Source organism: Zalophus californianus, chromosome 2 (genome assembly GCF_009762305.2).
Source record: "Zalophus californianus isolate mZalCal1 chromosome 2, mZalCal1.pri.v2, whole genome shotgun sequence".
Classification (NCBI taxonomy): Eukaryota; Metazoa; Chordata; class Mammalia; order Carnivora; family Otariidae; genus Zalophus; species Zalophus californianus.
Genome location: NC_045596.1, coordinates 201,645,855 through 201,672,583, shown reverse-complemented (window position 1 = coordinate 201,672,583; position 26,729 = coordinate 201,645,855). Strand labels below are relative to the sequence as shown.

The window sequence follows — 26,729 nt, the reverse complement described above, 5'->3', positions numbered from 1 at the left end:
CAGGAATGACGGTCCTGAAGGAAGGAACTTATAGTAGCAGCTTTCTAGACACAGGAGGCCCCCTCTCCCCCACCCCCGGGCCCCACGGGGCCTCCCGGAAGCACCAGGTCAGTGCGGGGCTGGAGGTGTGAGCGCAGAGTGTGGGGAAAAGCCCTGTCTGTGGTTTTCATGGGGAAGAATGAGCAGGCAAGGGGAACAGGCCGAGCCCACGAGGGACTGGCAAGTTTGAATAATTTCGGTGGTTCTGGGTGTCGGGGCTGCCCCTGGTTGTCTGAGGCCTGGCCCCGGAGCAATGAGCGTGGCGGGTTAGAGCCGCATAAAGCAGGTGGCTGTGTGGGTGGGGCTGTGGTCTGCTCCCCTGGGAGTCAGCGAGGCCCTGACATACCAAGGCATCACAAAACATAGAAAGTAAAACACAGGATCAAGACACAAACATAACACACAATGATTTAAATGGAGGTTTATTTTCTCACTTGAGAACACATTCTATTTTAGAGCAGTATCTCTGCCCCTTTTGGAATGTGTCAAGGTTAACAGAAACAGTCATGTTTACGTATTTACTTCAATTAATATTCTTTGAGCACATACTTGAATAAAATGTTTATGAAACCTGCTTTAGAACAAAGCATTGTATGCATGGGAAGCATTGTTTTCCACCGCAGAGCAACTACCCCGAGGTTAACCTCTCTTGTCTTGGTGTTTGTAAACACAAGCACAAACCGCTTTATTTTCTTTAAGTTAATTGTGTACTAACAAGAATTTGCTCCTAGATGGCTGGAAGTCAGAACTAATTGACTTTCATGGGAAATACTTATTGGTAGAAATGAGCAGACGGCCTCCTTGCAGGTGCGCCAAAATAAAGCAACCCCATTTGCACCTGTGATCCAGAGATGCAGCCCCCACCTGCAGACCAGCATGGGGGGAGCGGCACGTCAGCGTTGTGGGGGCGGGGGTGCAGCTGGTAAGGGAGCCCCTCAGGTCAGATCCTCACCCGGACTGTCTGACTGGCAGGCTCTCTGCAGCAAGCTGTTTGCCTGCCGGCCTCCCAAGGGCGTGAGGACGGGCATCCTACAGATGTCCTGTTCCACCCTCTTGTTCAGTGACTCAGGCCTGGTTTGTCGTGCGCCGTGCCTGCCAGGTCATAGGACAGTCAGAGGAGGCTCTGCCTCGGTCCAGTGAGTAGTCAGCATCCTGAGGAGCCAGCAGGAGGTCGGCTTGGACCTGGAGCCCCGCTCCCTCACCTTGGCCTTGATTTAGTTCCTTTCAAGGAGTAGGGGAAACAGGAGTCGGAGGTGTGCTTCCTGACGGCTGCTGGTGGTTTCTGGCCAGCTGTCCCTCCTGCCTCTCCAACTGAATTCTGTGCAGTTGCCCGGGAGCGAGATCGGAAAGAAAACTCAGGTAAGTTCTCCTGGTCAGGCAAGTTCGCAAACCAGCCCCCTTGGTGGGCTACTTTCTGGATTTGCCGACCTCGTAACATTCTACCCACCCTTTTTTTTTTTTTTAAGATTTTATATATTTATTTGACAGAGAGACACAGTGAGAGAGGGAACACAAGCAGGGGGAGTGGGAGAGGGAGAAGCAGGCTTCCCGCGGAGCAGGGAGCCCGATGCGGGGCTCGATCCCAGGACCCTGGGATCATGACCTGAGCCGAAGGCTTAACGACTGAGCCACCCAGGTGCCCCTCTACCCACCTTTTTAAACACACTGAATGTCTATTTTCTTTCATATGCCTCTATACTTGATTTCTTTTTTTTTTTCTTAAGATTTATTTATTTATCTGAAAGAGAGTGAGCAGGAACACGGGCGGGACAGAGGCCCAGAATCTCCAGCAGACTCCACACCGAGTGCGGAGCTGACGCAGGGCTCGATCTCCCGACCCTGCAAGCATGACTTGAGCTGAAATCAAGAGTCAGGTGATGCTCAACCGACTGCGCCACTTGGGCGTCCCCTGTATTTGATTTCTATATAGCATTACACTTGGTGTTGGGGGGAGAGAGGGCAAGTTCTGAGCCTGTAAGTTTGTTCCTAAACTAGCATCTGAGGTTAAAAAATCCAAGGGCTTCTATCTCTCTGCAGATAGGAGTTAAACATTTCTCAAAGCTCACTACATTCTCCAGGTCACTGAGTACCTTCTGGGGCCAGTCCAGGGGTGGGAACCGGCCTGACCGGCTTGGTGGGGGCAGGGAGGCAGCCTCTCTGCGGCATGATTGAGCTTGTAATTGGAGGCGGTTCCTTCAGCTGCACCAGGGTCTGAGTCTCCACACTATTGCACTCCATGTTCCTTTGTTGTGGGCGCTGATCTGTGCGTGTGGGATGGTAGCAGCACCTCCGGCCCCCACACCATGTACCCAAAGCACCGCACCCCCACCCCACCCACTGTGAAAACCGAAGGTGTCCACCTTCCCAGATGTCCCCCCAGGAGGGGTGGGCTGGACCATGCTCTGCTTGGACAGGCCCTTGAGAACAGGCTGGCTTCCTGGCCCTTGAACAAACAATCTTTATCAAGGCATTTTTTTTTTTAATGCTGGTTGTTATGGTCGTATGTTTGGCCAACCGAGACTTAAGGATTCTTTGTGTGCCAAGATAATTACAGCCCTTAGCTTGAAGGTCATCGTTTTCCACGGAGAGAGTCCTGCCCTGGTTTAGCCGACAGACACTCCTCAGAAGCCCTGATGCTCCAAGAGACTTGAGACCAATCTCAGCTTTTTATGTCTGTGGCTCAGAGAGGTTACTCAAACCTTCCAAGGTCACACCACCAGTGGAAGTAAAGGGACCCAAGTTCAGAGCCCTCTGAAAATCTTGGACATGAGCCATAGGCGCCATGGTTTGTGGTTCAAAATATGCTCAGAAAAAAGAGGTAGACACAATGAATACTCATTTAAAGCAGGAATGATTCCAAAAAAATGCATTTTTCTTGGACAAATGTTTTCTATCTAAAATGCTTTCATTTTGCCATACTTATTGGAAGAAAATATTATCCATGCCACTTGTTAAAGAATGCAGACATGGATTTTATTTGGGAAACTACCACCAAAGGTATGGTGCCCCTGCAGTGGGCTTTGCAGGGGGGGAGAGGGCGGCGAGCGGGTGTGTGTCCAGGTGCTGGAGGATGGGCAACATCAAGGGTCGACCTTTCTTGCTGGACCAGCCCAACAGCATTCTTGCTAAAGCAGGCCAGGGTGACAGCATCCAGGCTGGGGGATGCTGAGCTGGACTGACCATGCAAGGCAGAGCCCTAGGCCCGAGCCTTGGAGGTTAGAGGAGCCCCAGGAGAGCCCATCCAGGAGCGTCGTCATGACAGCTGGGCTGAGCACCTAATCATTGGAAGGGCAGATGTCCAGAGATTCGTGTGTTGTTTGTGATCCGTTGTCTGCAGATCAAGAGCTGGGGTCCGACACTTTAAAATACTGTTTGGAATATGTCTCCTGCACAGCTAACTGTGCTCTCTGGTGAAAAGCTCTTGGATCTAAAGCAGGAAACTTCTCCCCGCTCTCCCTGTGAGAACTCGGCCATCCCACCTGCTTCTGACAAACAGGCAGAAGGGGAGAGATCTCAGCAGCCCTCTGCTAATGTCATTTAAAAATCTGTCTTTTCCTTAATCACGTGTGTATTGCTTAAATGATCCAAAAGGAAAGGGAACATTAAAACTGTCCATCCCACCTCCTTTAAAGAAGCCATTTCGATTGCCTTCAAATACCTCATGGCCTCCTATTTCAAAACTCAACTTTCTTGTTTTGCAGCTGAGGGTAGTTAGACAAGTTCCTTGGCCTTACCCACACTGAGCCTTGGTTTTCTTACCTAGTAAATATGCAAGTCCGCCTACAAGCAACTGAGAATGTGCCAGACCCACGGAAAGCCGGAATGAACCATTTCCGGAAAGCACTTGCCAGGGCACCTCAACAGTACATTTGTTGTGTCCGTAGGAGGGAGGAGGCGAGGGACCCGGCTGAACACAAAAGAGGCCCCCCTGCGGTAGGAGAGTCCCGTGGGTCCTGCATGTGCAGAAATCAGGCTGCATTTCGATCAGTTTCATTCCATCTCTCAGTTCTACCTGGTTATTTATTAACAGGTATACCGGCATCTGTTTTATTTTATTTTTTTTAAGATTTTATTTATTTATTTGTCAGAGAGAGAGAGCGCGCGTGCACAAGCAGGGGGAGAAGCAGCAGAGGGAGAAGCAGGCTCCCCGTCATCAAGCAGGGAGCCCAATGCAGGGCTCAATCCCAGGCCCCTGAGATCATGACCTGAGCTAGACGCTCAACTGACTGAGCCACCCAGGCGCCCCGCGTCTCTTTTTTAAATGACTGACGCACCACTATGCTTTAAAGACAGCAGAGCACAAAGGCACCACCATCCTTGTTCCAGACACTTCCCTAAATGCTGGGGATAACAGGGGGGACAGGACCAAGTCCCCCTTCATGCAGGTCACATTTTAGTCAGAAGACACAGAAAATAACAAAGAACTAAGATAAGCATATAAAAATACAAAATGTCCAGCAGGGTTAAGTCAGTAAAGAAAGAAAAGGCTTCAGTCGGGGGTTTTCAGGGCAAGGACCTTGCTGTGTGCTGACAGGGAGCACCTGCACCCCGATGGGTCAGCGCTCCGGGGAGACCCCAGAGCACCCACCAGCTGCGGCCACATTTCCCAGTGGAGGTCACGGCTTGGAGGTTCAGAGGGTGCACACCAACTTCTCAAAGCTGGTGGTTCTGGTGCCCAGGTCTGCCTCACTGCAAAGTCAGGTGTTTTCTGCAAGGCAAGGCTGCTCCTGGTTCTCTGAAGCCTGGCCATCTATGCTCAAAAACAAAACCCTCAATTCGAAGCCCCCCGACTCCGTCTTCTGGGGGGCTGGTCCTTGAACAGCAGACTGTGGGAGAAACTGGGGCCACAGGCAAGGCCCGCAAACTTTGCCTTTCCCCTAGAAGTCTTCCATTCTACAGGCTTCCTTACCTGGAAGGTGGACACAAGGACACCTAGATTTTACACCCAGGTCCCGGTTCAGAAAGCTGTTTCCACACATCGTCTCACAATTACTTTGTATTATTAAGTAGCGGGCACCGAACGCTACTGTAATGCATGCTGCTGATCCTCTCCTAACATCTAACTCTCCGGGCCGTGTTCTGCGTGGACACCGTCCTATTTTCCGTTTCACAGGTGCAGACTCGGAGGGCCAGGAGACGTGAGGTGACCTATGAGACCGGCCACCCTGAAGGGCTTTGGAAACCCTGAGCCAGTATAAACAACTTAACCTCTTTTTTCTGGGGTCCTGGGGAGATGTAGAGGGAAGGGAACTCCCCAGGAGACGAAGTTAAGGCTGTCTCTCCAGACTTAGCGTTTTCAGGGAGCTTGTTCCGGAAATCACACTCAGTAGAGGACTGACAGCCAGGACCTGAGTGGGGCAGGTTTTACTGACTTTGCAGAGGAGACTAGGGTTGAGAGAAGTTCCATCACTTGCAAACACCACAGGGTGGTTTGGGAAGTGAAACTGGACTTGAGTGCTCCACATTTCCAAGCCTCTGTGACCCTGGGGTGGCCTCAACTTATTTTTACAGGTTCAACTTTGCTGAGTCACCACTGTCACAGGGTGGGGCTGGGGCTGTCACCTCCAGCTGCAGCCTCCCCCTCCCAGGCTGCACCCCTGGGTTTCCAGAGTCTCAATGGGGGTCCCGTGGGGGTCCCAGTGGGGCCTTCTAGGGTCTCAGTGGGGGCTCCGTGGGGTCTGCTCAGACGCCCCCTTCCCTGTACAGCCTTGGCTCTCCACGGGTCAGCGTAACGAGGGCATCGGGGATCAGCGCACTTCGGAGAGGGCCGGGAAGCGGGGCAGGGGCCGCACGTCCAGTCCGCGAACTTCCCCCGGGCCGCCCCCCGCGCCCATGGTTCCGTCCGGTCTGCGCGCCCCCCTCCCGCGCCCGTGGTTCCGTCCGGTCCGCTCCCGCCCCCTCCCCCCCCCGCCGCTCCCGCGCGCGTGGTTCCACCCGGCCGCGCTCTAGGCCCCGCCCAGCGGGGGTGCGCATGCGTGGTCGCGTTCGCGGCGGGGTCGTGACGGCGGCCTCGCGGTGAGTGCAAGAGGGCGGTACGCGGCGGGTGGGCGCGGGGCCGAGCGGCCGAGGGCGGCGGGGCGGAGCGGGCGGGGCGGTCTTTCCCTCCGCTGGGGCCCGGCCCGCGCTCCCCTTCGGTGCAGCGCAGTGTGAGCGCGCGCGGCCCGAGCCAGGCCCCGGCTTGGCGTGGGAGGCGGGGACGCCGCGCGTGCAAGTCAGCCCTGTGCAGGGGAGAAGCCCCGCGTTCTAGGGGAGTCCTGTGCAGGGAGCATCCCCGCATTCAGGGGAGCCCTGTACAGGTCAGCTTTGCGCAGGGGAGCATCCCCGCATTCAGGGGAGCCCTGTGCAGGTCAGCTCTGTGCGGGGGAGCCACCCCGCCTCTAGGGGAGCTCTGTGCAGGTCAGCTTTGTGCAGGGGAGCATCCCCGCATTCAGGGGAGCCCTGTGCAGGTCAGCTCTGTGCGGGGGAGCCACCCCGCCTCTAGAGGAGCTCTGTGCAGGTCAGCTTTGTGCAGGGGAGCATCCGCGCATTCAGGGGAGCTCTGTGCAGGTCAGCTCTTTGCGGGGGAGCCACCCCGCTTCTAGGGGAGCTCTGTGCAGGTCAGCCCTGGGGGTCGAAAGGAGTGGGGCCTCAGCTGTGAGCCTTCCTCCAGCACCTTCAGGCCCTACTTGCTGTGCACGTTCTCACTGAGCACCTCCTATCCCTAAAAAACGAGCTGAACACGAGGTGGGTTCTCTCTGGAGCCTCCAGAAAGTTCTCTGCAGAGCAGTTGAGACCGTGAGAAAGGGGGAAACCTAATGGGGTGTTGGATGTAGCAGAACATCCCTGGGAGGGGGAGGGTCTCAGTGCCATGAGGAGACATTCTGCGCCGGAGTCCTGTATTGTGGAGAGGAAAGAAGCAGGTGCGAGGCAGTGTGTGTATACCTGATCCCTTTTTATGGGAAAAAATAAGAGTTTATATTGAGCAAAATGATTGAACCCAAAGCAATAGTGCTCCCTGGAGCTGCCTTAGGGGATTACAGAGTTTTATTTTTGTATTTTTATGCTTGTTTATATTTCCTAAATTTTGCTCATTGAGTCTTTTTTTGGGGGGGGGGTGAAATATTTTTACACACTGCCAAAGCATAATTCTGAAAACGTTACAAACATACTTCTCACACCAACGGGGAACCCTTGTCAGGTTACTTTGATCTCATGGATGGTCGACCCAGCAGGAAGACAAAGCCCTTCAAAACCAGTGAATGAAAGGAATGCACAGATAGGCTTGTAGGGTTCAGCGGGGCGCTGGTGGGTACCTCTGGTGCAATGAAACCACAACCTTCCATTATCTTTCTCCCTGGGCTGAGAGGAGAATCACAGCCCTTTACTGGTGTCATAGTCCAGCCTGTCACTTCACTGACTGACAGGGCCAGTCCCTGGGAAACAGTGACACTTGTCTCCCACAGTCAGATGATCCTCAGATGATTGTTAGCCAGTAATCCAGCAGGACCTGAAAAGCACGCCACCTTTCTTCATCTTTTTGACTTCATTTCCAAGTTTTGGATCAGTTATTGCAGTCAAATACAAAAATACTGGTATTTTAGCAATCTAGCACCCCATGAATTCATCAGTGGGTGTCAGATGGAGCTGCAAGAGTCCTGGTGCCTGCAGAGTCCCATCCCTGGAGACGCAGCTGCCGGATCACCATGGCCCTGAAACTCACACTTAGGAATTCTTTAAAAAACGCCTGGCCCAGTGCAATGCATCAGCTTAAACCACCAAATCTTATACAAGAGAGAAAGATGAGGTTTATAGATGGATTTTTCCCAGAGACAATGAAGGCTCACAGCGAGTCAGGGATGGGGCTCCGGGCCCCTCCAGGAGCCAGTGCCTCCGGGCCTAAGCTCTTCTACCACGGAGATGCAGGCCTGTAGTGCCTGGGCTCCAGAGCCTTCCATGAGGAGGAAGGGCTGAGTGTGAGCTGCGGGGCCTCCCGCTGTATCCAGGAGGGAGCAGTGACCTCCAGCTGTGACTGCCCTGCACTGCAGGCCGTATGAAGGGCAGTGGAACAGCGGTGACCCTGGTGTTCCCTGTGCCATCGAAGCTGGGGGGTGGGGGGGGATGTGGTTGCGCTGAGGGGCCAATGGAAGACAAAAAGGAGAAATAGAACTCCGCCCCACCCTGTCAGCGCCGCCTTTCCAGAATAGGGCCTGGTGGATTTTGTGGGCTTGTGGATTCAGGTAGCACTGTGATGCTGTGGAAGGCACGGTGGGACCTCCGCAGGGCTCCAGGGGTGGCTGACTTGCTGCCCCGACGGGGTCCCTGCAGGTCCCTGCAACCCGAGGCCTGGCCTTCCTCGCTTGGCGGTTCACCTCGCCGGAGCGCCCCCAGCTGCGAGGTACTGTTGGTCTCAGTGGACCCGAGACACCCACAGTGCCGGATGAGGCCAGAGCAGCATGGGCTCGCTCAAGCACCAGGTCGGCCGCTGTGTAGGAGCACGTGAGATCCGGCTTGAAGCAGGGATGGGGATCAGAACAGGGAGAGAATGGGGGTGGTGGGTGAGTTGTCTGTTTCTCTCGTTGGCACAGTCTGTCTCAGCTCCGGCCTTGCTGTCTGTTTCTGTGTCTGCCTCACCTGTCTGCAGTTGTGTGTTTAGATCTGAAACCGTCTTCAAAAAGTTGGTCCAGGAGGCTCCCAGACCTGGCAGCCGGCCCCTGGGCTGTGCTGTGGTGTACTTCAAAGGCCCGGGGCTTTTCCTGGATTTCTGAGCCCTTGCAACCAGTCCCTGTCACCCAGGGAAAGTGCTTGTGCCGCCCGCGGCCACCTTCCATGGGCCTCGCCGCTGAGCCCTGTTCCTCCATCCTTGCCTCAGTGTCTCGGTGGTAGGGACTCAGGCATGTGGTTCAGAACATGTGGACCCAGGAACAGATCTGTGCTCCAGCCTCTTCCCAAGTGCTCGGGAGCCTGCCCTGTACCCACCTGGGACAGACGGTGCACATGCGCCTTCCCCTCCTGGAGCGTCAGGCTCCTGCCTGTCTCCATGCTGCTTGCTGGGGAGCAGGGACGGCAGGAGGGGCAGCAGGAAAGAGGGACTCACAGGGGCCTGCTTTCAGGGTTTCTCTCCAGCAGGATAATCTAATTTTTTTAATTGTATCTGCTCATGTGTCAAACCACTAAGGCATATAGGTTATGCTAACCTGGTTTGGAAGAAGGACGACACTAAACCATTCTACCTCCGAGTCCGCAGTTTTTACAACCAGGTGGGGACTGGAGATCATGCCAGTCCAGTGGCTCTGTACCTGCCTTAGGGTACCTGGCCACATAGAAAGTGCCCAAGCCTGGCCATCACTCCGGGGCAGTAAAGGCCGAGTCTGGAGGTGGGCCCCGTCCCGGGCGTGTTCCATAGGTAGGGAAGAAACCGACCAAATGCAGAGCCTCTGCTGGTGATCTCCGTGCACCAGGGGCGGGAGCTCTAAAGTCTCTGACAGGTGCCAATCTGGTCTGAAACAAGGGGGCCGAGCCAGGGCTTGGTACGGAAATTGGAAACATAAAGCCTAAATGACCTAGTTGCCTGTGCCTAGCACATAATGGGTGCCTCCTATTGGTTAGCACTACCCTACTATCCTGCATTTCTGTGCATTTTTTTATTCTCATCAGAAACTGGCGCCCACAATGGTTGCGAAACATGTTTTCATAGCTCCGAAGTAGTGGAACCAAGATCAGAACCCACTGTTCTTGTTCCTTTGGGCCTGGCACCCTGGAGTCCCTGACTCCTGACCCGGACCTCCCTAAACAGCACCTGTACTGGCCATTTCCAGTGGAGCGAGCCTGAGTCCTAGAGTCACGGGGACCCTCCCATTTCAAGGCCAGGGCACCACAGAAGTTAGGTGACTTGGCTAAGAGCATATTGAGGCAATCGTGGCAAAATGGGAACCGTAATCCGGATCTCCTGACTGACGTGTGGAAGAGTAGAAGAGGAAATCTTGGGAGGAGGCCGTATTTTCGCGGAGTTTACAGTTTTGTGTAGGATAACCTTTTCCTGGTCACTGTGAAGTGCTTGACGGTGAGGCTTCATTCCCGAACCCTGGAGATCTTTACTGGAAGTTGCTCTGTAAACCTCATGGCCCCCATCCTGATGGGTTAGAAGGTGACTTGCTGCAGAACCAGATGGTTCTGCATGCTTTTATGAAGTAGGTGCAGCCGCAAGAGGCACGGAGCAGAGGCTCAGGAAAACCAAGGCCGTTATAGTCGTGGGTCCTAGAGACGGAAGGCACGCCAGGCCACCCCATGCTGGGCCCCCCGGGGAAGCACTAGGGTCAGGAGGCAGGGGAAGCCTTAGGCCACAGCCTTTGTTGGGGTTTCCATGGGAACAGCAGGCAGGACAGGGCGAATGATTCAGGACTGGCGACTTTGAGCAATTTGGGTGGGCTTTGGGCAATAGGGGTGGCACCAGGCCCTGGATGATCAAGGCAGAGGAATGTTGCTCCTGGGTGCAGGGAAGGTGGGAGAGGCAAGGCTCTGATCGGTTAGTTCCCTGCTTTGCTATCTCGTAAGAGCAGGCTGGGCCTGGGCGGGCAGTCTCCCCAGCCAGGGAGGTTTTTAAGATGGCAGAACATAGAGGGGGAGAAACACACACACATCTGCACAGATACCCAGAGCCAAGCGCTCTTTCCAGCCTGTCCTCTGGTGTTAAACTGGGTCTGTGTGCACATGAACTCACAAGTGTTCTGGGATGTGTGAGGAAGAGAGAACATGCCTGTGAACCCAGGGGAGCAGCCGGCTGGACACCTGCACTCCTGGCACGTGCACTGGGGCAGACCCAGAGCCCTGGGTAGAAAGGGAGTGAATGGGTGTGGGTCTCGTCTTTTCTCCTCCCAGAATCAGATTCCTACTGACAGAGAGCCAGCCTACTTTAGAGATCATGTTCACTGAGAAATAGGAAAACAAACACTTATGTGATACTGGCCTTTGATTATAGGACCATTATCAAATCCAAGAGTTCAGTGATTGGAAATGGTTCCTTTGTAGTTTGGGTTAAATGAGCTAGTACGTTCTGCGTCCTGACTGGTCATGGCAACCATCTGGGCAGAAGAGCCGTTTTGCTGCTTTTCACTGAATATTCACAGATTCACAGCTGGTTTAATGCTTGTGGCTCGACGCTCTGCTCGATGTGGTATCTCCCCAAGGATGGAGAGTCTTAGCTGTGCTGTGGGCAGCCCGATTCCCCTGCAGGCCTGCTCTTCATTCACCAGATGTGAGGGAGAGTCCTCTGCTCCCCGAGGAAGTGCCATGTGCGGCAAGCCCCTGCAAAGCTGTGGGGTGTGGGGGGCAGGAGGGGACCCAGGGGGAACCTGCAGGCCAGGCCTCCGGGGCCCCTTGGTGAGCCCCTGATCCTGGGGGTGCCTTCCCTGAAAGTCTGACATAAGGGAGCTTCAGACGTCCCTGCCTGTTTGGGAAGACTCGAGACTCTGTTGTTTGCAGTTTTACAAACAAAACACATCCAAACTTACATAAATTTGACCGTGTGAGCGTAATTTGCGAATTCTGTGTGTATGTTCAACAAGTGCTTCTTGAGCGGGTCCTCTGTGCCAGGTACTGTATCTGTCCGTGGGGTCACAGTGGTGGACAGGTGGGCGTGGCCCTGGCCTCAGAGAGCTGCTGGTCTGGGTGAGGTTAGGGGTCCCAGCAGTAGTCAGAGCGTGTGTCTAGATACAGCGGTGGAGGGGACAGAGGGTGTGTAGTCTGTGGCCCTTCCTCTGGTCTGAGATGGCTTCTGCAGAAACGGCACAGATGCCGAGATCTGAAAGGTAAGGGGCTGACAGGTGGGGCAGGTGCATGGGCTCTTAGGTGGAGGACCCAGCAGGAGCAGAAGCCCAGAGGTAATAAGGCAGGTGGGTTTAAAGGAACTGGAAGGCTCAGTAGGGCTGGAGCGTGGAGCAGGGCGCAGGGCGGGGTGGGGTCTGGTCCTGAGAGCACAGGGCTCAGACTTGAACGGGGCAGGAGTGCAGACCTGTACGACGTTCTTCCAGGGGTGACTACAGTCCACCCTGTCCTGCTAACTAGAATAACCCGGACGACAACCATCTTCTAACGCAGAGTCAGGAAACTTCTTAAATGTACTGCAAATCAGATTTGAAGTCCATTTTCCTGTGATCTCCAAGTTTGTCGAACCTACATGGGAATAGGAGTGGGTTGGTTGTGAAAAGAAGAAATAGTTTATATTTCTGGGTGATGAAAGTACGAACTTTTGTTTTTATGTTGTTACAGAGGAAAGTCATTGGCTTATTTCAGTTGAACTTGTTTCTTGAATAGTAAGTGTGTTCGTGATGTTTTCTCTGTCCACAGGCAGCCCCTGGTTGTAGGAGAGCACAAGTTTTGGGAACAGGGCGGCCATGAGCTCTACCCACGGCCCTCGGGGACGTGCTCCGTTGATGTTTTTGTGTCTGTGGCGCAGGGGATCGTTTTCATGGTAGGAAGTAGAGTTACTTGGAGACTCGAGAAGGCCCTGACGATGCTCTGGTCCAGGGGGGAGCTTAGCATGGAGCTCCGGGGAGCAGTAATTCCCGCTGTCCTTCTTGCTGTCCGCGGATGGGTACGCACGGCGGCCTCGCCCCTCCGATCCAGTCCCCCTGCTTGCTTCTGACGGGACTGAGGGCGGATTTGATGCTGCCTGGCAGGTTAACGGATGGGAACCGGGACTTAGGTTTTCCTGTGGTTATTTTAAGGGCCCCGATGGCTACAGGTGACGAGCATCCTCATGCTCTCACCACCGCGTCTGCAGCGCACCGCAGAGATTGCTGTGTGCGACCCGGGCCGCAGTCGGTCCGAAGCCAGCATGTGGGACCGGGGGTGAGGGGGGGGCATGGCCCTGCAGACCGCACATGATCAGGCCAGTGTTCCTGTCTCCGGTTTCCGGGTGAGAGCCCACGGCTGTGTGATTGTCTGAATGCGTGTTACCCCGTGGAGCGTGCACATAGTGTGACTCCCGGGTGGCCCCGTGGCAGAGTCCAAGATGGCCTGTCCACTCTGCTCCCCTCTAGCTCCCGGCTCCTCTCCCGGCCTTGTCCTGGACCGCCAACGGGTGTTTTCTTGCGGTGTCTGTGTGTCTTCAGATACGGTGAAGAGGTTTTAGAAATCCTCATTACCATAGTGCGTCTGTCCTGCTGGAGCGGGGCTGTGGGCTCGCTCCTGCCTGGTCCACACGGAGTGACCCATCTGTCCTTCTGCAGGTGGCAGACAGGTGCATGTGGGCCTGTGGGCTTGCTCCTGCCTGGTCCATGCAGAGTGACCCGTCTGTCCTTCTGCAGGTGGCAGATAGGTGCATCGGGGCTGTGCGCTCGCTCCTTCCTGGTCCACGCGGAGTGACCCGTCTGTCCTTCTGCAGGTGGCAGACAGGTGCATCGGGGCTGTGGGCTCGCTCCTTCCTGGTCCAGGCGGAGTGACCCGTCTGTCTTTCTGCAGGTGGCAGACGGGTGCATGCGGGCCTGTGGGCTCGCTCCTTCCTGGTCCACGCGGACTCACCCATCTATCCTTCTGCAGGTGGCAGACAGGTGCATCGGGGCTGTGGGCTTGCTCCTTCCTGGTCCACGCGGAGTGACCTGTCTGTGCTTTCTGCAGGTGGCAGACGAGTGCATCAGGGCTGTGGGCTCGCTCCTGCCTGGTCCACGCGGAGTGACCCATCTGTCCTTCTGCAGGTGGCAGATGGGTGCATGCGGGCCTGTGGGCTCGCTCCTTCCTGGTCCACGCGGAGTGACCCGTCTGTGCTTTCTGCAGGTGGCAGACGGGTGCATCGGGGCTGTGGGCTCGCTCCTGCCTGGTCCACGCGGAGTGACCCGTCTGTCTTTCTGCAGGTGGCAAACGGGTGCATGCGGGCCTGTGGGCTCGCTCCTTCCTGGTCCACGCGGACTCACCCATCTATCCTTCTGCAGGTGGCAGACAGGTGCATGCGGGCCTGTGGGCTCGCTCCTTCCTGGTCCACGCGGAGTGACCCGTCTGTGCTTTCTGCAGGTGGCAGACGGGTGCATCGGGGCTGTGGGCTCGCTCCTGCCTGGTCCACGCGGAGTGACCCGTCTGTCCTTCTGCAGGTGGCAGACGGGTGCATCGGGGCTGTGGGCTCGCTCCTGCCTGGTCCACGCGGAGTGACCCGTCTGTCCTTCTGCAGGTGGGAGACGGGTGCATCGGGGCTGTGGGCTCGCTTCTGCCTGGTCCACACGGAGTGACCCGTCTGTCCTTCTGCAAGTGGCAGACGGGTGCATCGGGACTGTGGGCTCGCTCCTGCCTGGTCCACGCAGAGTGACCCGTCTGTCCTTCTGCAGGTGGCAGACGGGTGCATCGGGGCTGTGGGCTCGCTCCTGCCTGGTCCACGCGGAGTGACCCGTCTGTCCTTCTGCACGTGGCAGACGGGTGCATCGGGGCTGTGGGCTCGCTCCTGCCTGGTCCACGCGGAGTGACCCGTCTGTCCTTCTGCAGGTGGGAGACGGGTGCATCGGGGCTGTGGGCTCGCTTCTGCCTGGTCCACACGGAGTGACCCGTCTGTCCTTCTGCAAGTGGCAGACGGGTGCATCGGGACTGTGGGCTCGCTCCTGCCTGGTCCACGCGGAGTGACCCATCTGTCCTTCTGCAGGTGGCAGACGGGTGCATCGGGGCTGTGGGCTCGCTCCTGCCTGGTCCACGCGGAGTGACCCGTCTGTCCTTCTGCAGGTGGCAGACGGGTGCATCGGGGCTGTGGGCTCGCTCCTGCCTGGTCCACGCAGATTGACCCGTCTGTCCTTCTGCAGGTGGCAGACGGGTGCATCGGGGCTGTGGGCTCGCTCCTGCCTGGTCCACGCGGAGTGACCCGTCTGTCCTTCTGCAGGTGGCAGACGGGTGCATCGGGGCTGTGGGCTCGCTCCTGCCTGGTCCACGCGGAGTGACCCGTCTGTCCTTCTGCAGGTGGCAGACGGGTGCATCGGGGCTGTGGGCTCGCTCCTTCCTGGTCCACATGGAGTGACCCATCTGTCCTTCTGCAGGTGGCAGACAGGTGCATCGGGGCTGTGGGCTTGCTCCTTCCTGGTCCACGCGGAGTGACCTGTCTGTGCTTTCTGCAGGTGGCAGATGGGTGCATTGGGGCTTTGGGCTCGCTCCTGCCTGGTCCACGCGGAGTGACCCATCTGTCCTTCTGCAGGTGGCAGACAGGTGCATCGGGGCTGTGGGCTCGCTCCTTCCTGGTCCAGGCGGAGTGACCCGTCTGTCTTTCTGCAGGTGGCAGACGGGTGCATGCGGGCCTGTGGGCTCGCTCCTTCCTGGTCCATGCGGACTCACCCATCTATCCTTCTGCAGGTGGCAGATAGGTGATTCGGGGCTGTGGGCTTGCTCCTTCCTGGTCCACGTGGAGTGACCCGTCTGTCCTTCTGCAGGTGGCAGACGGGTGCATGCAGACCCCAGAGTCACCCGCACCGACTCTGCGTTCTTGGAGAGCTGGGACGTGGGCCTGGGACGCCCGTGGCAGGCTCAGTCGAGAAGGATGACTCCTGTGAGTGATGGAGGCATGGCAGAGAGCATCTTCGACCTAGACTACACGTCCTGGAAGACCCGCTCCACACTGGCGGTCGCCGGCTTCGTCTTCTACCTGGGCGTCTTCGTGGTCTGCCACCAGTTGTCGTCCTCCCTCAATGCCACGTACCGCTCTCTGGTGGCCAGAGAGAAGGTCTTCTGGGACCTGGCGGCCACGCGCGCCGTGTTTGGCATTCAGAGCACGGCTGCGGGCCTGTGGGCCCTGCTGGTGGACCCCGTGCTGCAAGCCGACAAGGTGCATGGCCAGCAGAAGTGGTGCTGGTTCCACATCGCCACGGCAACTGGATTCTTCTTCTTCGAAAACGTAGCAGTTCACCTGTCCAATGCGCTCTTCCGCACGTTTGACTTATTCTTGATGGTCCACCATCTCTTCGCCTTTCTTGGCTTTCTTGGCTCCTTGGTCAACCTGGAAGCTGGCCACTATCTGGCGATGACCACACTGCTCCTGGAGGTCAGCACCCCCTTCACCTGCATTTCCTGGATGCTCTTAAAGGTGAGTGTTTCCGGCGGGATGCGGGGGGCCTCTGCCGCCGCTGCCCTGGTCCGCACTGGTGGGGGGCCCGCTCCTCGGGCACCAAGCTCTGCGGTCACCCTGGACTACATCGCGGTGTGCAGAGTCTGTGAGGAGCTCCTTCTGGCTGAATTCTGTGTTCCTAATTGCAAACCTCTTAGGCTTCTAGCTCCGTAGCAAAACAAGACTCTCTGGATCTTAGCACTTAGTTGATAGGATACTGTAAGCCCCAGAAAACATGGTATTTTTCTTTCAAATGCTTTAAAAAAAAAAAAATCCATAAACTATATATGTATACACACATCTTTTTTAAAATTTTTATTTCATCTTATGTTATTTTAAGACTTACCATGAGATCCACCCGCTTCAGGAGTTCTTATGTGGACGGGATGTTACTGCGGACCCCAGGCACGGTGTGGCACGGCCGAGCCCTCAAGTTTGCCCCCCGTGCTTGCCGAAGCTTCCAGCCTACTCTCCCTCCAGCTGTGGGCCGCCACCGCCCCACACCGTTCTGTGAATTCGGCTACTTAAATACATAAGTGGAGGCTCACTCCTCCGAGCGTCATGTCTGCAAGGCTCACGCACGTGGCCCACCGCAGAATCTCCTCTCAGGCAGACGGGTTTTGTGTTGCGTGTGGGTGCCACGCTGTCTGTGTCCGTGGGTCCGCGGTGGGCACCTGGGTCACGGGCGCATCTTCGCCGCTGCGAATAGCGCTGCAGTGAGCATGGAGGTGCTCCCAGCTCTTTGAGATCCTGATTTCGGTTATTTGGGAAGAGCGTTCACAAGTGGGATGACTGGCTGACGTGGTAAAACCTCCGTGCTGTTCTGCACGGTAGCTGCCCCCTCTCCGTTCCCGCGACACCATGTCGGGGTCCCCATGTCTCCACGTGCTCGCCCACACTGGTCTCCTGCATGTTGTTGATTCTCGCCGTCGTGACCTATGTGCAACGGTCTCATATGGTTTTGGTTTGCTTCTCCCTGGCGATCATCGAGCTTACACACACACTTTCATGCAGCTGTGGGCCGTGTACGTGTCTTCTCCCGAAAACTGTTCACCGCCTTGAGCCATGTTCGGATCAGAGTTTTGTTTCCACTCGTGCCTTGTAGTTCTTTATCCGCGCTGGAGAGTAGTCTGTCGCTGGTCACGCGGGCTGCAGGCGCCCTCCCCCCACCGTGGGGCGTGTGTTTGCGCCTCTGCTGTGAAGGTTCTTAGCTTTATGCGGCCCCAGTTTATTTTTGTCTCTGTTGCCTGCGCTCTTGGCGTCATAGCTGGGCAATCATTGACAAGACTGGAGTCGTGAAGCTTTTTCCCCATGTTTTCTTCCAGGACTGTTAGTTTTGGGGCCTTCAACCCATTCTGACTTGTGTGTCTGGTGTAGGAACGTGGCCCAGTTTTCCCAGCACCACCTCCCAGAGGGACGGCCCTTTCACCGTTGTAGGTTCTTGGCCCCTTTGTGGTCAAGGAGTTGAGCGTCTGCGGTGGACTTGCTTCTGGCCTCTGGGCTCCGTGCCTGCCTTCCCGCCCGTGCCGTGCCATTTTGAGTAGCTCTGTAATATAGTTTGAAATCAGGAAGTGTGGTGCCTCCGTGTGTTCTTCTTTCTCAGGGCTCAGATGACTATTTGTGGTCTTCTGTGGTTTTCCGTGAATTTTACAATGGTTTCTTCTATTTCTGCAAAGAGTGCCATTGTGATTTTGGTAGGAATGGCAGTGAACTGGGGATGACGTTGGCAAAGCTTTCTAGTCAAATTTTTAGTTCCTTTACTGTGTTCTCAGCTCCTTGATTTCCTTTTGGGACTTTTTTTTTTTTCTTAAATATTTTCTGTCTCTGTTGAAGTTCTCATTTTGTTTGTGCATCGTTCTCATGACTTCAGTGACTCACATCTTCGTGACAGTTAATGGGTCCTTCTCTGTCAGATACATCATTTAAGTCCAATCCCTTAGGGTCTGCTTTTGGAGATTGACCTTGGGAACACCTTTGCCCGAGTCTGCCCTTGCCCGAGGCTGTTGCTGCCTGTGCATCAGACAAAGCAAGCACCTCTTCCAGGCTCCACACACTGTCCTCACGCAGGACCCAACCCCACTGGTCAGCCCGGCCAGAGATTCTGGGGCTCTCTGCCGGCTCTGTCCCTCCCTGGGGGAAAGTTGGCCGCTGTGCAGTCTGCTCCCTCTGTGTGGAGCTGGGGTGGGGGGCAGAAGCTACGGGGTCTGCCAGCCCAGCCGCCGCCTCTCCTCTCCCCAGGGTCCAGCAGCTGGACTCTGCCTGACCCGTTGGAACTGCAGGACTGACCAGACCGAGGCCAGTCCTCCGCCAGCCCCTCGGCAAGGGTGGGGTGCTGGACACATGTAGCAACTCCTCCCTCTTCTGGGGTCTCCTCCTGACCCTGTGCTGCTGGAGGGTCCCTCCCCACTGCGGCGAGGGCAGCTCACATTCCCCCACATGCAGGAGCCTCTCCAGGATTTCTGATTTCTCACAAAGGAGCTTTGTGTGTGCATTGTGCTGAATCCGGGTGTTTGCAGGGAGGGTGGGTCCGGCTTCCTCTCCGCTGTCTTCTCATGTCTGTCGCAGCTTGCGTGTCATCTTATGCTTGTGTTTCTGAATAAGGTGGTTTTTCTACCGATCAGAGGTGTCGGGACCTACCATCACTATTTGTGTAGTATTTGTTGCCTTTTTGTTTGTAAAACAGTATTTTTAGAAGCTGTATGTTTTCTGGATACCATCTTGATTGTCATTTTGATAGCAAAATGTTCAGGTGAGACACTTGAGAATTCTTTCTTTAGCACAGATTTCTTGCCATTTTCTATGGCTCACTGTTCACAGGATGTTTATGTGAAACATGAAATACTGCTTTGTGTTTCGTAAATGTCTGATGCAGTCACCACAAATGGGTCAGGGCCCTGAGCACTTCTGTAATGCTGTGGTAAGCTTCGGGAGAAAATCGAGAAGCAGGAAGAATCATCAGTGCCTTCAGGTCCCCTGGGGTAGACAGTGTGGGAACATCGGAGTGAGTTACCGGTGTCCGTGGGGCAGACCGTTCACACGTAGCAAACACCTGCGGAGCACCGGGCCGGCGTGTAGCCTTGCCGTGGTCCCCCGGGGCTGCCCCTGCCTTGTGCCGCAGGAGGACGTCTGAGTGCGGGGACAGGTGCCGCGGCGAGCAGGCGGGCCAGGCAGCTTGGGGAGGGCTGGGGCTGGCCCGTGAACCCAGGCCCTCCGGCTGGGGAGCTGTAGCCGCTGCTCAGTGCCCGGGAGCTTCGTGAATGCGGGGTTTGTGGACGGTTGAGGTCCTCAGGCAGCGATAATTTGGGGGAAGGTTGGAAATCGTTAACGGAGTGGAGGAGTGAAGCCGGCCGACCTCTGAATGATGGAGGCTGCTGGTCCAGCGGTGGGTCATTTTGATAAGATGCCGTGACTCGGCGCCACCAGTGTGTCCTGCTCACGCCCTGCAGCTTTTCAGTTCTCTCCTTGTGGGTGTCCCCTCCCCGAGGGGGGGGTTCCCGCATTTGGAGAGCAGGGGCTGAGACTTGCCTGCGTTCTGTGGCCGTGAGCACAGCACCAGCCTCTTGGTCGGCCGTGGACGGAGGCTGTGCCGGACACATGGGCTGCAGTCCAGTGGTCCCGTCCCATCTGCTCCCCATACAGGACAGCCCGCTCACATGGATGGGCTGGACCACTGTTGTCAACAGGGACCTGCACCAAACCTACAAGACAGACATGCCTGGGACATAAGGCCCACGTTTGAGAAAACAGATGATTAGTTTTCTGGAATTTTTGTTATTTTTTTTGTTGGAACTACATAAAAAAAGGAAAAAAAGAAAAAATCTTCTTGTCTCTTTCCAGTCCATAGTGGTGATCAGTGTTGAATGGCTTCACGTATATTTCTCCAGACTTGTGTCTACACCGCCTGCGGCCGGGCGTGGCCACCAGCCTCTGGTCCTCAGCATCCTCGGGAGGAAGGCAGACTCCTGCGGGGGGGTGGGCACGGGAGAGAGACTTGGTTTTGGATTTTTCTGCTGCCTCTACAGTTGGCTGGTACCGTTTGTGCTGGATGGAAAAAGGCATCTCCATGTGTTCACTTCTTAACACCCTGACTCTGCCAAGCCAGCAGACCCCAACAGCAGAACTGTACCCCAAATTAAGGTAGCTTAGGTCAGTGTTTCGTGTTGTTCACATACTACTAAAGATAAGTGAATGCTGCCTACAGTGTTGAAATCCTTTTAAGCTTTCAGTAAAGCTGCCAAAGTAGTTGGGCTTCGGATTTAGGAATCTGCCAGAGCACCAGGTCTGATCTGTTGAGATATAGCACAGGATGTGCATCAAGACAGCAGACATCACTGTAACTTAAGACGGGCTCTGCCTCCGGTGCAGTGGCTTATTCTTAGTACTTCTTTCTTGACTGATTCTGAAATGTTAGACTTAATAAACAAATTGCACAGGACTCAAACCTCGGGATAAAATTCACCCACAACGACTGGCCTGGGTGTGAATGAGGTCTGTCAGTTTCCGTGCACATTCCCCACGCTGTGCTGCAGAAAGTGGCTCTGTACGTGCGGTCACCAACATTGTCCCCGTCCCTGCTCAGAGCACGTGGTCAGGTGACCTGGGTTATGCCGAAGAATGCTCAGTTCTCAAGCTTCGAGCTTTCCGAACATAATTACTCTGTGAGTAAAAGTTCATATTTGTGATCTGAACATTAATAATTTAAGAAGGCCACTTTTAGCAGTGAGGGGAATAATGGGGAAGAGCCCTTTGTTCTGTGAATTTTGGAGGGAATGGCAAAGTGGGACGGAGTCCGTGCTGCTAAGCACAAAGGAGGGGTGAGGGGGCGGCGGCGTTGAGGTGTGCTCTGCTCTTCTCCCGTGTCTCCACAGTTTGTACTCTCGAAGCCTAATCTCTTCCACAGGAGCGATCTGACTTTGGAAACGTCAAACCTCCCGTGTTTCTGTGCTTGAGAAAGGTGTACTTGTGGTCTACTTCTACGACCCCACAGAAGATGCATGCGCTCATTGGTAGTAATTGGGCGCTCTGCCAGTTGCAGGCGGGGGCTGGGGAGGAAACACGGACGACAGACCGAGCTCTAGAGGTGGAGGCCGTGCAGGGCAGATGTGTGCTTTGTTCCCTTGGGAAACAGGGTGGCCAAGTCCAGAGAAGCTCGCACAAGGGAGCAGAGCCCATGCAGCTGGGACTGGGTGTCCCCACCCCCTGTGTGCATCCAGGCTGCACCTGGTACTGCAGTGGGTGTTGGAGGAGGGTGCATGAACAGTGCACCTGTGCCAACCTGAGTGCTGTCCATCACCGCCTCTGGGCCTGGTGATGGGACCACTTGGCAGAGGCCACACGGTTTCTCACCAGACTGGGGCATGCCCGAGTGCTGGAGCACCTGGTTCCTGCTGATGGAGGGCTGACAGCGGTCTTGGCTTCTCCTTCAGACAGGAGCCTCCGAGAACTGTAGCCTCGCCCTCTGATTTTACAGAAAAGTTAGCAGACGTATTTGGTTTTATCCTTCTGTCATGTGGCTGTCAGGACTGATGAACACAGATCTGGTCTCAGCTTCTCCCCGTCCATGTCTCAGGCCCCTTTAGTGTGGAGCTGTTACACTTGTTTCGGGTTTGTGCCTTGGCTCTCACTCCTGTGTGTTTATTGCTCCAGGGGCCCACGGGAAGCATGTGGCTACGGTCCACCTTGAGTGGCACCAAACACAGGTTTGGAGCAAACGAAGTACTTGGTGAGTCTGTGCAAAGCTGCCCGCGGGGTCTGGAGATGGCGTGCTGCGTGAGCAGGGCAGTGTCCATCCCTACAGACTCTGCCAGGGAGGCTGCCCGCAGGAGGCCCAAGAACCCATGTGCCCGGAGAGGGAGCGTGCTGTTAGAGCCTCCACGGAGCTTTCTGTGGGCCCTTCCATCTCCTCGCTTCACGTCCATGCTTGTGTTCAAACTCTGCCAGAATAAATAGGGTGCTTCTGTGGGGTGTTACTTAGACTAACTGAATTATCAGTAGAAAAAAGCATGTACGGATACGTTTGCTCTAAAAGTAGTAGACCATGCAGAGTTTTTGTGACGTTATTTTTGGGTAAGTTCAGTTTTTCAGACAACAAGGAAGTTCCTTGTTTTTCTGTTTATTTTTCCTGAGTCATCAATTCCATGGATTCTCGTTTTCCTGTGTCAGAGCTGTGTGGACACATTTTTATGCCATGAGAGATTAAGATTCCTTCCTGGTTTAAAAACATTCAGGAGCGGGTTTGCTGCGTCCCCATCGGGACTGGGCAGATGTAGCTCGAGTAGAGCCGCTCCCTTTCCCAAGGTCGCATTCTGCTGCCCGCTCAGAGTTCCCTTCTGCAAGAGCAGGACCCCGCCGCCACCCTGGGGGCCACCTCGGCATGGAGCTCCTGAGGAAGATTTTGTAGCTTCGGTTCAGCAGAGACAAGGTTGGAGAGGCTGGCGTGTGGAAGGTCTGAGGGGTGCTGGAATGTGGTGCTGGCTCTCCCGGTGCTGGACTATCCTGGGGCCAGATGTCCTGGTGCTGGCGAGGTCCCACCTTGGTGTCCACGATCTCATGGACCATCTTCAAGTTCTCTGTTCAGTTTTGGCTATGACTCTTGGAAACTAGTTTAGTGTGAATTTAGAGTTGTTTTAAGGGAAGTCCATCTCTGCCTGTGTCCATGGGCTCCTGGGGTAAAAGTACCAAAACTCCAAGCAGGAAATGTGTGTCACCCTCAGCGTCTCTCCTCTCGGAGATTCTTGTCCCAGGGCTGCCCTGTGGGAGCTCGATCTATCGGTCGGTATGTGTGAGCTCAAGGTTAACTGTGAACTTTGGGGTGAGATTGAAGAGAAGACTGGATTTTGCTCGTGGGAGAAACCGCCAGAAGGAGCAGAAGGGACTGGTGAGGAAGGGGCCCCGCTGTCTGTGCGGTGCTCAGTCGGTGGGTGGCTCCTTCCCCCGAGAAGCCCCAGGGAGGGGAGAGTACGCATGCATCTGCAGGGATGTGTTGGTCTGGGTGGACCCTTTGAGTGCAGAGTGCACTGACCAGCTTCTGTTCTGTCCACAGGCTGGCTGGTCCGACTCGCTGTTCTGGAAGCTGAACCAGTGGCTGATGGTTCACATGTTCCACTGCCGAATGGTGCTGACCTACCACATGTGGTGGGTGTGCTTCCGGCACTGGGACGGGCTGCTCAGCAGCCTCCACCTGCCGCACCTGGTGCTCTTCCTCGTCGGACTGAGCCTCCTCACGCTCATCCTCAACCCCTACTGGACCCACAAGAAGACTCAGCAGCTGCTCCATCCGGAGGATTGGAACTTTGCACAGCCGGCGCCCAGAAGCAGCCGGCCCGCTGGGGCCAACAGCCAGGTGCTGCCCAAGAAGGGGCAGTAGCCACTGGGGGCCCGGACTGCAGCGCGCGGCTCCTGGCCCCGGGCTCCGCTGGCGTCCTCCGCACGGGCTCAGGTAGACAGGGGCTCCGAGTCCAATACTGTCTCCAAGTCGGACCAAATGTGTCGTTTGTGTTAATTTCCACGTAGCCACAAAGTGTTTTTAGAGCTTTGGTTTGCCTCCGGGGGTGGATTTTTGCCGTCATAACTCCGTTGTCTGCTATGGTTTGTTCCTGCACGCCTACCTGTGCGGGGCCCTGATCAGCACCAAGGAGGGGATCGGTGGTGGAGGCCGGGCCACCTGTCCGGGAGGGCCTGACGTGGCGCTGTGGCCGCCAGCATGGTCTTTCTGGGCACATGGTCAGCGTGCATGTGCCCTGTCCAGTCGTGGTGTCCCGCTTAGTTGGAGAGAACTGCCCCGAGCTGGGTGCCCCGTTCGTGCCCCTCGTTAGAGCGTCCTGCATGAAGCGTGCAGCCCACCGTGCACACCTGCATTCAGGGCGTGCGGAGACCACGGGCAGGAGCCGCCGCCTGGGACTGGACCCAGCCTGCCCGGAGTGTGCGCGACAGCAGGGCCTATGAGGCTTGTAGGTCACGGGATCTGTGGGAAAACACACAGTATGTATTCGTACTCTGTGGCTCACTCGGCAAAACACGGGAGATGTTTGGTAATCGGATTTGTCTGGACTGTAGAACCATTCTGAATAGACCGCGTTGCCAGTGGGCTTCCCATCCGGACCCTTGTTCCATGGCTGGCGTGTCTGTGGGCCGAGCAGTGGTCGCCTTCCCCTGCGCGCCAAGGGGCTGGACGGCAGGGCCCACGGTCGTGGCTCACTCCACGGCAGCCCTTGCTGGGTGCCTGGCGGTGCCTCCTGAGGTGGTCGCCTTCGCCACGCCGTGCCCGATGGAGGTCCCAGCAGCCTGGCTTGCGTGTTGGAAGACACGGGCAGCCCCGCTTCTGATAGCTCACTGTGGCCTGTCCGCCTTTACCAGAGACCTGTGTCCCCCCAGCAGCGCCTCCTTCCCGGAAGGGAGGCCCTGTGGGTTTCTGACAGGCAGCAAAAACAGGCACAGAGTAGGTCCGCAGAGTGTTGCAGCGCAAACTTTAGGAAAGCGGGGGTCATTTCAGCTCACGACATGGGCTGTGGGGGAGACCCACGTGCACATTTTATTCTGGCCATGACCGTGCAGTTAAAATTAAAAGTTTATTTTTTATCAAAAGCCCCTTTGATGTGTTTGCAAACAACAGGTGTTTACGGGTCGTGGAAACGCCCGGCCTGCGCTCGTCCTGGACACAGAGCTCACAGTGCTGCGTCCTCAGTGTTGCTGTTTTGACGTACAGGTCTTGCTTAGGTCAAGATGTGCAGTACCCGCTATGTCCTTGTAAGAAGTGACTTAGATCTCAACAGTGCCCAGCACTCTGCGTCCCCGCGAAGACTGCTGCCCAGAGGCCCCGCGGTCACGCCCGGTCTCCCGGAACAGAGGTGGCTGGTGTCTTCTGATGGGATAGAAGTGTAATAAAGTAACTTATGGACCCAGAAGGATGTCAGTCCTTGTCTCTCAGTACTGTTTGTATCAGTGCAAGTCTTGTGTATCTTGGAGGTACAGACTGATGATCAGTCTCTGTTCAAAATTCGGGTTAAGGTATGAAGTAGTTACCTTAATTTTTTAAAAAAGATTTTATTTATTTGATGGAGAGACAGAGAGAGAGGGAACACAAGCAGGGGGAGTGGGAGAGGGAGAAGCAGGCTTCCAGCCGAGCAGGGAGCCCTGATGTGGGGCCCGATCCCAGGACCCTGGGATCATGACCTGAGCCGAAGGCAGACGCTTCACTGACTGAGCCCCCCAGGCGCCTCAGCTGAATTTTTGTCTGACCTATACGAGGACTTGGACCTTCCCCAGGTTCACCCTTGACACGGTGCATCTTCACAGAGAGGCGGTTCTCGTGCAGGGAGAGAGCTACCTGACTAGTACACGTGAGCTTGCCCCCCACCCGCCGCACACACCCGTTAGCGCTCCCTCTGACCAGGGACTTCCTGTGAGGAACACAAGAGCAAGCCTGTTTGTGTAGAAAAAGGCTTTTGGAACCTTTTTGATCCAGGACCCACAGATTGTACGCGCTTCCTGGGCTCTGCGCCAGGCCCAGGCCACCCCGCACCGGCCATGTTCATGGGTGAGGCTGCCGAGGGCAAGGCCCCTGCAGAGCCCGGGGCAGCCGGTGTGACTCATGCACCGTCCACAGAGAGGGAGGGCAGGTGCGGAACTGGGAGAGCGCACACAGCAAATTCTGGAATCTCAAGAAATGGGAGGATCTGGCAACGTGAGCCTATGACAGGTGTCTGAGGCGGGGGCCGGCCATGCCCTCAGCGAGGGCGCGGGCTCTCCAGCGTGGCCTCGACGGGGGGTTACAAATCATTATTGCGTGGCCCTGCACTTTTTCTTGGTGGCCATGCTGTGGTTTTCAGAATGGGGAAACCAGGCCAAGGGGGTAAAGCATGTTTTCTCTGTTTCCACCCCTGCTCATCCGTGTTCCTGAAGCGCCCTGCAGGCAGGGAGGCTGTGCCCACCCCCCGTCTCTCTGCGCAGACCCCAGGGTCCCCCTCAGAGCGCACCGCACACCCCACACGCCGCCGATGGCTGCTGCTTTGTGCCGCAGGGCTCTGCTGGGCACTTTTTTTTTTTTTTTATTCATTAGGCAGAAATGAGTTTATTGCGTTAGAAAAAACACCAAAGAACCCCAGCAAACACCTCCATACTAGATAGTTATTAGTTTGACTTCAAGGGCACAAAGGAATCTCAAAGGTACAGCTTGATTTTGGAGAGGGGGTGATGGTCTCATCCCCCCTCCTTCCCTGTCCCTTTAAGCCAGTGGACCTCCACGGAGGTGTCCACGGTACGGTACGATTACACACATGACTCATTTCCCATTCTGCTCAACTTGCACACCTGTGTAGATCTAGCTGGTCACAATGAGCACGCTCCTGGGGTTCTGCTATTGACCGAGAAATGTGAGGATGGGGTTGGGGGTCGTAGCCTGAGCCCAGGCTTCCCAAATGAGTGACGGTGGGACTTGGATGGGGAGAAAGAGTGTGCCTTCCTGGAGAGCTCTGAGGAGACGGCTGGGTGATCCCTCCATCTCCCCCCACAATCTGAAGGCAGCTCGGGATCCTAACCTGCTGGTAGGAGACGTGGCTGGAAGACAGACACGCGTACACGTGGGCTTACTCCTCTGGTGTCAGAGCTGAGGTTCGTAAAGGTGCAGTCAGCTCGATGTGGGAGGCTCCCT

At 55.8% G+C, this 26,729-nt stretch overlaps 1 protein-coding gene across 4 annotated transcripts; it reads left to right on the top strand.

Annotated features, from left to right (window-relative positions):
- Positions 1-1,197: 1,197 nt before the first annotated feature.
- On the top strand, positions 1,198-25,010 carry CLN8 (CLN8 transmembrane ER and ERGIC protein). Of its 4 annotated transcripts, XR_003521103.2 has the most exons (4): positions 5,997-6,054; positions 15,411-16,060; positions 23,124-23,519; positions 24,693-25,010. XR_003521103.2 is itself a non-coding variant. In XM_027600752.2 (3 exons), exons 2-3 carry the CDS (start codon positions 15,518-15,520, stop codon positions 23,445-23,447), a joined length of 867 nt encoding a protein of 288 aa, XP_027456553.1. In that variant the 5' UTR covers positions 1,198-1,398; positions 15,411-15,517; the 3' UTR covers positions 23,448-25,009. The 4 variants fall into 4 exon arrangements, 3 of the variants coding, with proteins under 3 accessions (XP_027456553.1, XP_027456552.1, XP_027456554.1); XM_027600752.2 differs by lacking the exon at positions 5,997-6,054 and adding an exon at positions 1,198-1,398 and having other exon boundaries at positions 23,124-25,009; XM_027600751.2 differs by having other exon boundaries at positions 23,124-25,009.
- Positions 25,011-26,729: the final 1,719 nt, after the last annotated feature.

Bases quoted from the DNA above. Each gene is read 5' to 3' on its own strand.
- CLN8 (XM_027600752.2), top strand. From the start codon at position 15,518: ATGACTCCTGTGAGTGATGGAGGCATGGCAGAGAGCATCTTCGACCTA. The intron at 16,061-23,123 runs GTGAGTGTTTCC...TTCTGTCCACAG, and splicing joins TTTCCTGGATGCTCTTAAAG to GCTGGCTGGTCCGACTCGCT.